Source organism: Amblyomma mixtum, chromosome 10 (genome assembly GCF_055824585.1).
Source record: "Amblyomma mixtum isolate Tamu chromosome 10, ASM5582458v1, whole genome shotgun sequence".
In the NCBI taxonomy this organism is placed as follows: domain Eukaryota; kingdom Metazoa; phylum Arthropoda; class Arachnida; order Ixodida; family Ixodidae; genus Amblyomma; species Amblyomma mixtum.
This window is the reverse complement of record NC_143021.1, coordinates 173,882-186,975: the sequence shown is the minus strand read 5'-3', so window position 1 is coordinate 186,975 and position 13,094 is coordinate 173,882. Positions and strand designations below refer to the sequence as shown.

The window sequence follows — 13,094 nt, the reverse complement described above, 5'->3', positions numbered from 1 at the left end:
AACAAATAGTGAAGGGCACAAGTGAAACAAAATGCAAAGTGCATGCGCAGCGACTCCATGCAGCTGTGCCCATTTATAATGAACGCTGTCCTAGTATGAATGAGGCATTCAGAATGCTCAGTACAGCCTCGGATAAAGTCTCTGAATGCAGCTGAGAAGATAACAGAGACACAACTTTCACTGCAAATGCACACGAGCATAAAATGATGGGCACTACATGAATGTGATGGAAAGCAAGAGAGAATCCGCCGCACTCACTGCCCTGTGTCACAGACTGCAATGCTTCGGGTCCTTCCCTGTAGGCCTTACAACAACTGTTGCCTTTGCGTTTTATTTTTATGTTATGACTGTTTGATCTACTACTGCACCTGTCTGCCTGATTTATAAACGTGTATTTCTTTTTTTCTCTTCCCCAAGCAATGATTTTTTCACTGTATACTTTTTTTTCACTGTTTTACTATATTTTTTTTTTACCTAATAATGTCATTACTTGTTTTGATGTTTGGTCTTTAAGGGCCAATAAATGATGATGATGATGATGATGATGATGATGATATGTGCTCTATTTCACGACAGCTTTTATCGCGCAGGAAGTGATCATTCTCCGTTGGAGCGCGCTCTGTCAGTACTAGACGCACGCACTGAGTTCAGATGGAGAACCTGTCTTCACACACAGACGTGCCATTTATTCGGTCCAAAAATACCACTGCACAGCATGGAATGCTGCGCACAGCAAAGACAGTATTCTGGCAGATGCAATGTGCTGAATACATGAAATACCTCTCAGTTGTGCTTTGATGGCTGACTCACATAGGGCCTGACCAGTCTGTATAGGCAGGTTCTCAAGACATGCAATCCCAGGGATGTTGATGGCCCTCCACATGTAAGGCACTGGTTTTGTTGTGTAAGCGAGAAAGAAGTAGGCAGCAGCTTGAAAACGCATCCAAAAATTTCACCCGACCAAAGGTGGCTGCCGCATTTGCCGTACTAAGTGCATCATGGAAGTCCCCATTGCAATGCCTGCTACAGAGTGCATCTGCTGCAAACCTGGCAACATAAGGAACGAATGGCACTGACAGCTAAGCTTACGGTTGTCAGGGTAGCCAGAGCATGGTGCTGCACAATTCAAAAGCAGTGGTGCCGACTGGAGTGCCTGGCACAACAGTAGCTGCCGCCACACACCCCGACACTGACTGGGGTGGAGGCTGGCTCCAACTCAATAACGAAGGGGACAAAGGCCAGCCCTTACTCACCCACGTAGTAGGGAGTGTAGCAGGGCGTCTGCAACGAGTTGAAGTTGGTGGTTTCCTTGGCAAAGCCAAAGTCTGTCAGCTTGAGAACTGCACTGTCATCCGGCTTGGAGTACAACAGGTTTTCAGGCTGCAACACAGAAGGGGCGCCCGTAAGCAAGCTGCCCCGTTGAAAACATTGAGTGATGCCCCCCCCCCCGAGCACAAATTGCGCATGTGCAACCGAAGGCCGAGTTGTTTTGCTTACCAAATTCACAAAGTAAGGGCATATTTTTAGCTTCCCAATCTCTGCTCCATTGAAAGCCATGTATTCTTCGCGATCTAATGGAGCAGTTTTATACACATTGATTTAACCAGGTCCTTGTGCATCGTATGCAGGTACCAACAGCCTGCTTCACGAGATGAAAATGAAAACTTTAGCCAACACAGACTGGATTTGCATGCGCCTTTTTAACCACGAATGATAGCATCACAATCTAGCGCAGCGGCCACACCTGATTGACCGAAACACCGGAAGCGGATGCCTGTTCAGCTGCGACTGTGAGCGGCGGCAGCATGTGATTGCATTGCCACAGCCAAACGTACGTCCAGCGGCACCATTGCTCTTTGGCCAGAAACAGAACGCGACCAATGCGACAGAAGAAAAATTCAGCCACAAGTTTAGCTGCACATCGGATTCCACTGTAAAAGAGTAACACGTCAAAGCTGCTCTATTTACACAAATGGACTTTAACAAACAGAAACAATGCTCTTTTCTGGACCGTAAAGGCCGGAGGTGTACTTAAAGAAGAAAAGATTGTACACAACTACGCATGGCTTTGCAGGACAGAAGGAGACTGCCACATCGATTGGCAATAGTAAAGAAACGTTCGCAGAACATTTACATTAACCTTGAGGGTAAGAGGGAACGGAGAGGAAAATTTGTGGTATCCACTCACTCACTGCAACATACACACCCTGTGCCATGCTGAACCGTCAAGACGCCATGACGACTTGCTGTCTGCAACACGGCTAAACGTAAGTTGCTGCTGTGATTGGATGGTTGCGCAGAAGGCAATTTCCTTTTATGCACGCGATGCAAGACCCCCGAGATGCTGCAGCAAATAAATAAGAGCTAAAAAAATTTTCTTCTCTTCATATGTGCAATGTGGGACTTCACAGACAAAGTTTCACCAGGGTATTAAGCGCACACATGCCCACACTGATGCCTGAAAACTAACTTGTAAGCTTACTCATGAGCTCAATGCACAGTCACACCACTATCGAGAACCGGAAGGAACACTGGCAGGTCAAACACGTCCGTGTAATAGCACGCCACTGCCAACCGACCATCTGTGGACATGAGCGGTTTCACGATGCCAGACACTATACACGATCACCTTGCAGGATGGTTCAACAGAGGGTTCTAGAGTAGCAAACGCAAGCATTTTGCAGGACATTATGCTTTAAGTTACATCATTCAGCCTACGCAGACAAGACAACTCCAGTGATATTTGCGCCCCGGTTGGAATGAAGCAAACAATTTCTTCATAGAGAGTAGAATACTATATGAAGAATGTCCGAGGAGATTGGACGATAAAAGGTGGGCAGCTAAGGTATTCAAATACTTGTTCAGAAAGAGAGTTGAGTCACAGTGGCGGAAAAGGACTAACCAGTAAGTAATCAGGACACCAGGACAGAGAAGGTAGAAACTGGTTTAATTCAATACAAAAGAAGCGGACTGTATGTAAAACTTTGACTGGGGCCAGTATTCATTCTCTTTGGTAAAAATGAGCGCAACACAGAGATGAAGCAGTGCCCTGCTCCTGTGGGATACCCCGCTCGTCCCCCGCACCATCAGCGAGCACACCAGAGAATGAGTGCGTGCCCCACCACGAGTTCGCCCCATTGCCTACAACGACGTGATGAGCTCTCGGGCAACCTGGAGAAGGGTGCATTCCTCTGCTCATGAGCAAACCTACCCAGCAAGCAGCATACCTCTTGGTTAATTAAAAGACTAGCGCATAAAACTAGGACAAAGACAGAGAAGGAGACAGGACGAGCGCTACATTTGTTTTGATGACCGATTGTTTGTGCAAAAAGATGGCATTTGCATAGGGTCTTGCATAGCCCCGATTCTTAGTGAAATCTTTTTAGGACAGTTTGACAAGCACGTTGCAGCGTGCATTGAAGACGAAAAGCGTGTTGTTAAGTGTTTTAGGTACGTGGATGACTTTATTGTGTTTATGCATGTTAACAACGAGAGCGACAGGTTGTAAAAAGTGTTCTAGAGATTGTAGGTGATTGTTCTGGCAAGCTGAGGTTCACGCATGAAGTTCCAGTGGACGGGTGCCTCCAGTTCCTCGAGCTACGTTTGTTCTTTGGCACTGGGCACATCTGTTGGTCGTACCAGCCTCGCACAAAAAAAGAAATTTTAGCGTATAATTCGGCCCATTCTAAATTGGTAAAACGGGGAATTGCAAAAAATTGCCTGCGGGGTGCTCTCGAGAAGTCCTGCCAGCATAAGATTGAGGACAGCTTGCAAGCGCAAGTGCACCGGTTGAAGAAGGCCGGTTTCCCTAACGACCCAGTGATGGCTGTGGCGGAATGCCTCTTGAAGGAAGTCAGGGCAGGTGGCCGCCCTGGCATGGCCGCCGGAGAAAGTGCCAAAAGGCTCAGGCGTACGGCCATACCGTATGTGCACCAGCTTTCGCACCGGCTGGGGAAAGTTGGAGGGAAGTGCGGTGTGGACGTCATGTTCACCGCCCCCGAAAAGCTGGTGCGCATGTGCAAAGCCGTCAATGAGAAGAGGAAAACCGGTATGCACCATAAAACACGTGTGCAAGTTCGTTCCGTGCACTGCTGGCATTGTATACCGCATACCCCTCTCATGCGGTAGATGCTACGTGGGACAGTCTGGACGCTGCCTAAATGAACGGCTACGAGAGCATCGCACGCTGGTGGATTCATTGGCGGGGGGCAGCCATTTGGCTACGCATTGTAAGCGGTGCGGGTGCGTGCCGGCGTTTGATGCCACGTGTGTGCTTGGTAGGGGAGGTACAAGGTTAGGCTGTGAGATTTGTGAGGCTTATCACATTATCAGGGAAGGTGACAAGTGTGTAAGCACGACGTCACTAGCCCTGACCAGGAAAGAAACCATGTATCTTCGAAACAGTTTGCCACTTCTTGATTAGTTTTCTGTAGCTCAGTGTGCGCATGTGCCACTGAAGTGTTTTAAGTACATGTTTGGTGTAGTAAACCTTCAGTTGATGTTTAGCGCTCGTCTCTGTCTTTGTCCTAGTTTTATGCGCTAGTCTTTTAATTAACTATGTCGAACCAACTAGCCCAGCTTTCCGCCTTGATAGCATACCTCTCCATTTGCGCTCACAAAGGAAGGGACATTTATCAAAGGTTTCCTGACCTTAGAGGCAGGACATAGAAACGCTTGTTCTGCAGTGTTAAGCAGCAAAATGAAGCATACCATTTTGGTCCCCGAAAGGTAATTAGGCATACCTTTTCGGGACAAATGATTATCAACAAGAAAAAAATACTGAACATGCAGCACTGACAGACGAGGGACGAAGAAGAGACGAGACACACAGGGCGCTGAACTAACAACTTTAATTTCGAAGGAGGGCGATCCGCACGTTTCATACAGCACCCAAAACCCATGATTGTAGGGCACATATGCAAATCAAGGCAAATAGCAATAAAACCAATAGCACCTGGCCAACCAGAATGACTACATCCTTCTAGGTTTTTTTTGCTTCTGCACTGTGTCGGCCAAGGTTAAGCTGGTGTTTGACAAGCTTAGCATCGACGGTAACATGTTCGGATGGGATAATGCAAGAAACACTTGGTATAAAATCCCGAGGAACCAAAAGTGACACCAACAAGGGAACAGTCTGGTTTTCAAAATCCTTAACATAAACTGTCGCAGCGTCGTAAACAAAGCTGCAGAACTCGAAGGCATGCTGTTCTCACATGACGCGGACGTTGCCATGCTTACCGAGACCTGGCTAAGCAATGAAATATTTGACAGTGAATTTGTACCTAAAGATTATAAGGTTTTTCGTAGTGACCGTGACAGAAGAGGTGGAGGAGTGGCAATTTTAATGAAATCATCATTGCAACTTTTCAGGATGCCTGATGCTCAAGGCATTGAAGCCATATTTTGCAAAACATACATCAACAGGGTTCGCTTTGTTCTTGGTGTTTTTTACAGGCCTCCCAACTCTTCTGTTGCGGTCTTGGAAAACTTAAGAGCATATTTACAATGCCATGTAAAAAGAGACGATAGACTAATACTGGCTGGTGATTTCAACTTGCCTAATATTGACTGGCACACCTTTTCATCATTCTCTGCCCATAATGCTGATACTGTAATGCTCGACATTGTGTTCACATTTGACCTGCTGCAAGTAGTAAATAATTTTACGAGAATGCAAGGAGCCGCGGGATCAATTCTAGATCTATTTTTTGTCAGCGGTGCCATCCGCAATTTGGTAGCCTGTGAAGTCACAAACGGAATATCCGATCACAAAGCTGTGCTGCTGAGCTTGTCAAATGTGTACCCAGATCGTCAAACTAGCGTGCAATTTTTTCCCAATTTTTCGCGTGCGGAAGACGAATCCATTCTGGACATGCTTGATTCATGTTATGAGAATTTTAGGAATAGCACTGATAGTGTGAATCATCTATGGCTTACTTTTCAAATGATCGTCTCCCATTGTATTGCCCGTTTCGTTCCCAAAATTGCAAAAAAGTCTGTGTACCGCAATCCTTGGATTTCTCGGGAGACGTTACGCTTGCAGCGAAGGCTTAAAAGGTTAAAAAAGAAATCAAGCAGGAATTCATCATTAAAACCAATTGTGGAAGCAATTTCGGAGGAACTTAAGCAGAAAATAATTTGCGACAAAGAAAAGTATTACGGAACGCTCCTGCCCTCGTTCATTAAAACGTCTCCCGAGAGATTCTGGCGCCAAATCACGCCCAAATCTTCTTCCACGAACGAATTCATAGTAGACGGCAAATGTGTGCGTGATGAGGCTGTTGTTTGTTCTGCGTTCAACAAATTTTTTCAGTCAGTATTCACAGAGGATAATGGATGCCTGCCCAACTTTGCTGCAGCACTCCCTGCCATATCTGATGTTGTAATTTCAGAGACTGGTGTTTGTAACTTGCTTTTGAACCTTGATGTCAAAAAATCAGCAGGTCCCGATAACATACCAAACACTTTTTTGAAGCGCTATGCGGAGTGGTGCGCAAAGTACTTGACAGTAATATTCAACAGATCTTTACATGACGGATCTTTACCGGATGACTGGAGGACAGCCGCGATTAAACCTCTGCACAAAACCGGAAAAAAAGCACACATCGAGAATTACCGACCTATATCTCTAACTTCCACATCATGTAAAATTTTAGAACATATAATTCATAAACATATATTAGGTTTCTTGGAACAGCACAAAGTACTTACCGATTTTCAGCATGGTTTCAGGCGTGGGTTTTCCACAAGTACACAGTTAGTTGAAACTGTGCATGACTTTGCTCAGTCGATTAACCAGGGAAAACAAACAGACGCAATATTCATGGATTTCCGTAAAGCATTCGATAAGGTGTCACATAACAAACTAATTCATAAATTAAGTTATTACATTAAAAATGACAGGATACTTGCATGGATTAAAGCTTATCTCTCGAACAGATGTCAGTTCGTCACTCTGAACAATATTTCTTCTAGCAGTGTCCGGGTTATGTCTGGCGTCCCCCAGGGATCTGTTTTGGGACCACTCTTATTTCTTTTGTTTATTAATGACATTGTGGCAGATCTTTCAGTTCGCGTGAGGCTGTACGCGGATGACTGTATCCTGTATCAAGTGGTGTCTTCAGTTGACGACCAGGTGTGTCTAAATAATGACCTAGCGAAAGTGGTTGTGTGGTGCAACAAATGGCAGATGTGCATTAATTTTGAAAAAACCGTGTTCATGAAAATTACAAACAAGAAAATGCCTCTTCATTATGTGTACGGTACTAACAGCATATCATTATTAGAAGTGACAGAGTATAAATATTTGGGCCTATGGATTACTAACAACCTTTCGTGGTCAAAACACATAGACGCTGTAGTAGCAAACTCAATGCGGAAGCTATTTTTCTTGAGGCGCTCCCTAAAGTCATCCCCATCTAGTGTTCGTCTATTGGCCTACAATTCTCTCATCCGTCCATTACTAGAATATGCCGTAATCATTTGGGACCCATTCACGTTAACAAACATTCAGAAATTAGAGCGAATACAGCATAAAGTGGCTAGATTTGTTTTTAACTCATATGGCCGTGCATCTATAAGTGAGCTCGTGAGGCGAAGTGGGTTACCCCCCGTCACTGAGCGCAATCGTGTTTGTCGATTAAAGTTTTTTTTCCAGCTTATAAAAGGACATTATAAAGTTGATACCTCTAATTATTTTTCTTACTCCTCAGGTTATAACACGAGACAAAGGCATGCACTAACAATCACCCCTTTGAACGCGCGAAATAACTGCTTTAAATATTCTTTTTTTCCGAGGACAATTACTGATTGGAATAAACTTAATAGCGAGACTGTTAATCAAAATTGTTTACTTCTGTTTGAAAAGTGCCTGTAAATGTTGTGAATTTGTGTGTGTTTATATGCTTGTATATTGTTTTGTCCCACCCTGCTATGATCTGTACAAGATCGCAGTATCTATAAATAATAAAAAAAAAAAATGCGTCTATGCACTGACCCTGTTTTCCTTTGCTTTTATTGCTCTTTGCCCTGATTTGTGCATGTGCCCTACAATCACTGGCTTCTTGGGTGCAGTATAAAACGTGCGGATCACCCTCCTTCGATATTAAAGTTGTTGTTACTTCAGCGCCCTGTGTGTCTCATCTCTCCTTTGTCCCTCGTCTGTCAGCGCTGCATGTTCAGGGTCAAATCAACTTGCCTGGCAACACACCCTGCTCACATAAAAATCGACTGCTCGCTCTCTTTTGACATTTTTCGAAGCGCTAAAACAACATGGACGCAGAGAGAACAGACAGGGACGAGCGCTACTTCCAACTGTTTATTTCGTAAAAACCACAAGTGCTTTAAACAGTTCTCGAACGCTTTTATGACACAGCAGTAAACTGCACGTGCGAGATTACACAGTATAGCTGCCGAGACTAACAGAACCAAGAAGATAAGTGCACGATTACGTTGATACCCTGAGGAACTTGTTTTCCTCAGGGTATCAACGCAACAACTAACAAAGAGGGTTCAGAGGGTTAAGTTAAGGGCAATGCAGTGAGCTATGAAAAGAAAATTGATAGGGCGGAGTGGGTGATTGAATAAACGTGGGCTAATGACACCCTGGTCGAAATCAAGAGGAAGAAATGGGCTTGGGCAGGGCATGTAATGCGAAGGCAAGATAACCGCTGGTCCTTAAGGGTAACGGAGTGGATTCCAAGAGAAGGCAAGCGTAGCAGGGGGCAGCAGAAAGTTAGGCAGGCGGATGAGATTAGGAATTTTGCGGGGATATGGTGGCCGTCACTGGCAAAGGACAGGCTTAACTGGAGAGACATGGGAGAGGCCTTTGTTCAGCAGTGGGCATAGTCAGGCTGATGATGATGACGATGATGCTGATGGGGTTCTTTAACGTGCACCGACATCGCACGGTACATGGGCCTCTAGAATTTTGCCTCCATTGAAATTCGACTGCCGCCACCAAGAATGAACCAGTGTTTTTCGGGTCAGCAGCCGAGTGCAGCGGTGTATGTACTAAAGAGTACATGAGTAATTCTGAGTAGATAAATTTCCCATTTCGCGAAGTATGTTTCCGGTAAATTTACTTCTTGCTTGTAATGCGGTAGTGCCATCACGCAGAACCCACTGAACCCCCCTCCCCTCCCAATGGACGATGCTGGCCCACCAGATGACGTGCATAGTACTGCAGCGGATGCCAGCTCGACCACTTAGTCTTGCCCAAGACGCACCGTTCAGAGGGTGGACCTTGCACAGCATTTCCGCATGTAAGAAGACATAGGCACGCACCTCACGTGTTTCAAGCAAAAGCTTTACTGGCCCAGTCCAGCCAAGGTCATCAGCACTGCAATTTGGCCTTCATGTGGAGTAGCAGTGGCAGCCACTTGACATATCTCCTCTCATTCCTTCCTTTATCCCCTCCCTTAAGGATCAGTTCAGGTGTCCACTGAGATGCCACACAGATACTGCACCATTTCTTTTCCCCAAAAAACAATCTTCAATTTTCGGTTTCCTCTTTCTTCTTTCATTCCATCCTTTATCCCCTCCTTACGGTGCAGTTTGGGTGTCCATCAAGATGTGACAGTGACTGCATCAGTTCCTTTTCTCAAAAACCAAACAAGGCAAGTGGGCCGCCAGTGTCCACTGGGCTCATTGCCAATGTTGCAGAGTCTGTTGATTCTGACAAAAGGAAAGGGGAACAAATGGCTCCCTTTGTCAGCGGACACCTCAATCTCACATTCATGTACGTGGCATTGGTGTCCACCAGAAAAAACTGCTTTCAATGGACTTTTAGAATAGCGTTAAACTATCCGTTAGGGGCACGAGGAAATAGCGGGGGGCCAGTGAAAAAACGCCGCACAAAAATTTTGAGAGCACTTCAGTCTGCTTACGTGGAGGAGTGCGAAAGCAAGTGTTTTGAAGAAAGGAAAGGGCGGAGTAGCTCTCAACTCTCGACCTCTAGGTGGACCCCTCAACCAAAAAGCATGCAAATGAAGGTGCATGTGTCCAACCCTCGTTGGCGTAACCTAGCCTCCAACTCCACATCTCGGTGGACACCTCAACCACACCTTAAGGAAAAGTTTGGTCTCGCAAAGCATGCCATTGAAGGTGCATATGTCATTGGTCCGAAACCCCGTCACAAGCTACACTGTAACTTGAATAAAACATGCAAGCTATACACAAAGAAAAATGCTGTGACATCACACAGAATGCTGTACAACAAACAGTTGCCCAAAATTTTGGCAAATGTATTTGGGAATACTGCCAGCACATTATTGAGGTCAACCAGTGATGACATTGCTGGGATTTTCTCAGCACCTGCAATATTATATATGTTGAAACCAGCGTTGCGCCGCACCTCTCGATCATTTCTCCTCTCTGCTGTCTGCACGTGGCAGCGATTGTGAAGCAGCTCGGGTGTGATTCCCATGTAGAGCCGTTTTCTTATTTTTATTCAATCTTCTTTTATATCTCATGACGTCTTATGACCCGACATATTTTGTGGACACTTCCGGCGTGAACATAGCCTCCTAATGCTTTCACATTATTAACCGGAGGGAGGGAAGTTATTGTCTGACGCCTGCGCAGTGGCCCCCCCACTATACTCCTGTGCCACTAATCGATAGCGCCACCCTATTCTAAATGTCCCTAATACTCCGTGCTACTGCCGCCACGTAGCCCTGGTTCGCATTCTCTTGCACGTGCTAATCGCGGCTGGTAGCTGGCATGCAACTGATTCCGGTTGGCATTGCATAACCTCAAGCACACTTTTAGCAGCCTCTAATGCTGCGAATTTCTACTACACTGGTCCAATATGACTTTTAAACCCTCGCTAATCGCACCCAGTAGTTAGCATGTATTTCATTCCAGTTAGCGTTGCATAACCACTAGAGCGCTTCTAGCAGCCGTTAAAGCTGCAAATTTCTCATATACTGACTGCTCTGGTATGCCTTTTAAACTTTCACTAATGATGGCCGGCGGCACAAAACTGTGTGCGGTAGGTGTCGTATAAAATCTAACATGCTTCTGGTCACTTCGGCAGAGGCGAATTTCTCATACACTGCTCTTGTTGACTTCTGGCCAATGCATCACATTTATTTTAATTAAATTTTCGATACCATGTACCATCAAATCTTACATCGCTTGTGTTATCGAGTTATTTGAATTGAAAAGGTCTGATGGGCTCAATAAAAAAAAATCTGGTATCTGTTACAGCCGGCGGCATTGCTTCGGCGGACACGGTTCTTGCGACGCACTCTGTTCTTTAAAGGGACAGTGAGGAGAGCACTATTAATATTTTTTTTATAGCAAAATCCGATAGTTCGGCATGTCATGGCATTGTTGCCATTGGCCGGCAGCGAAAGATGCATTTATTTCTAAGAAACTTGGATTCGAAGTTGAAAAAGTTTTTCCCGCCGCTCTGATTCAAACTTGGGATTCTCCTATGACGACACAGGACTAAGTGACGTGAAACATGACGTGCACATGACGTAACGCAGACTCCGTGATTTCTGGCGGCCAGCAGTGCGGTGTAGAAGCAGCCGAAAAGAAAGCTACCGCCGGCCGCACGTTGAAGGCATCTATTGCGGCCGTTGCTACAGTCGCTTCGCTTACGTTTGCACTGGCGTTTTGCCAGCGTTACGTGGAGCTCGTTCTCGAAGTCGTCAAAGAAGTTCTCGCAAATAGACACCTTTAGCATACCGTGTACCTTGTTACTGCTAGCGGAATACCGGGAGCCCGCGTAACGCCGGCGAGCAGGCGCTGATTGGTCCCGATGCTTCAGGTGCGCGCGTAGCTGCCGGGCACGTGGCGCCATCTGGCGACGTCAAGGAGATTTGCGCATGCATTGGCTGCGCCTCAGTGATTTGTGCTTCTCGTGTCCTAGCGTTGCTAGAACCATTGGTTCTAGCAACACTGTTTTGTCCTATGACGTCATGATGCTTGTACTTGCGAGTTTGGCCTGTGGCGGCGAGACCTGTATTTTGGTTCTTGCTCTTTTCTGCGTTACAAGAGCTTTGTTGTCAGTATGAGTGGCGTTTTTGTAATCAGGAGCTGGTATTCTGTCGATACAAGCCAACTTCAATTTCTCCTCAGTGTCCCTTTAAATCTTTCCTGTCACACTTTTTGCCTCTCCTCTGTCTGCAAGTGGAAGTCATTGCCGCTCAGCTCGAGCCAGTGGGCAGGCCCGTGCACTTTCCTTTTCATCCTTCCTTCAGTTGCAACAACAACATGTATAAAGAAGTACTAATTTTGTGTATAGCAATGTCTGTGGTGTTGTGATATAAAGGGTGTTTCACCAAAGATTTTACACAGCTTTTAAAAATAGAAGAGCGCTTTTTTTCAGCATAGCACTGCCAGTGGCATAGTACATAAAATTACAGCTAAGACGTGCTAACCAGCAGGCTCACTAATTCATATTAAATAGTTAACTTTTTGACTACTACGCAAGTTAGGATCCTTAATTATTGGAAGCTGTGTCACCCACTGGAAGTAATGTACATATCAGTTTTTAGAATCTCAAAAACACACTCGGCGCTGTGGCCTAGCAAATTTTGGCTATTCTGACGAAGTATGTGCACTGGAGAGGTTCATACCTGCTAGGTTCACCGTGAAGGCATAAGGGGTGGGGGGTTTAATAAGAGAGTAGTTTCCAGGCATCTACAAGGACTCAGTAGTTTTTGTTTTTATTGCGAAGCAATACTACTTTCACTTTCAGCTCCTCGCGTGGCGAGGCCTTGGTAGCTACCATTGACCTTGAGCGGCGCGCCTAGCGGTGTGACGTCACAGCTGCAAGAGCAGGGCTCCAACTTGTGCCGTCGCGAGGCGAGGCCGCGCTTGGTAGCTGTTGCCTAACTCCTGCGCCCGCCGCGCACCTAGCGGTGTGACGTCACAGCTGCAAGAGCAGGGCTCCAACTTGTGCCGTCGCGAGGCGAGGCCGCGCTTGGTAGCTGTTGCCTAACTCCTGCGCCCGCCGCGCACCTAGCGGTGTGACGTCACAGCTGCAAGAGCAGGGCTCCAACTTGTGCCGTCGCGAGGCGAGGCCGCACTTGGTAACTGCTTCCTAACTCTTGCGCCCGCCGCGCGCCTAGCGGTGTGAC

General features: G+C 46.1%; 1 protein-coding gene across 1 annotated transcript in view; it reads right to left on the bottom strand.

Annotated features, from left to right (window-relative positions):
* MAPk-Ak2 (MAP kinase-activated protein kinase 2) overlaps window positions 1–13,094 on the bottom strand; it is a 183,478-nt gene that overhangs the window by 76,619 nt on the left and 93,765 nt on the right. Inside the window, exon 5 of the mRNA XM_089562625.1 lies at window positions 1,254–1,380. Within this exon, the coding sequence (XP_089418751.1) occupies window positions 1,254–1,380 (127 nt within the window). The remainder of the gene's footprint in view (window positions 1–1,253; window positions 1,381–13,094) is intronic.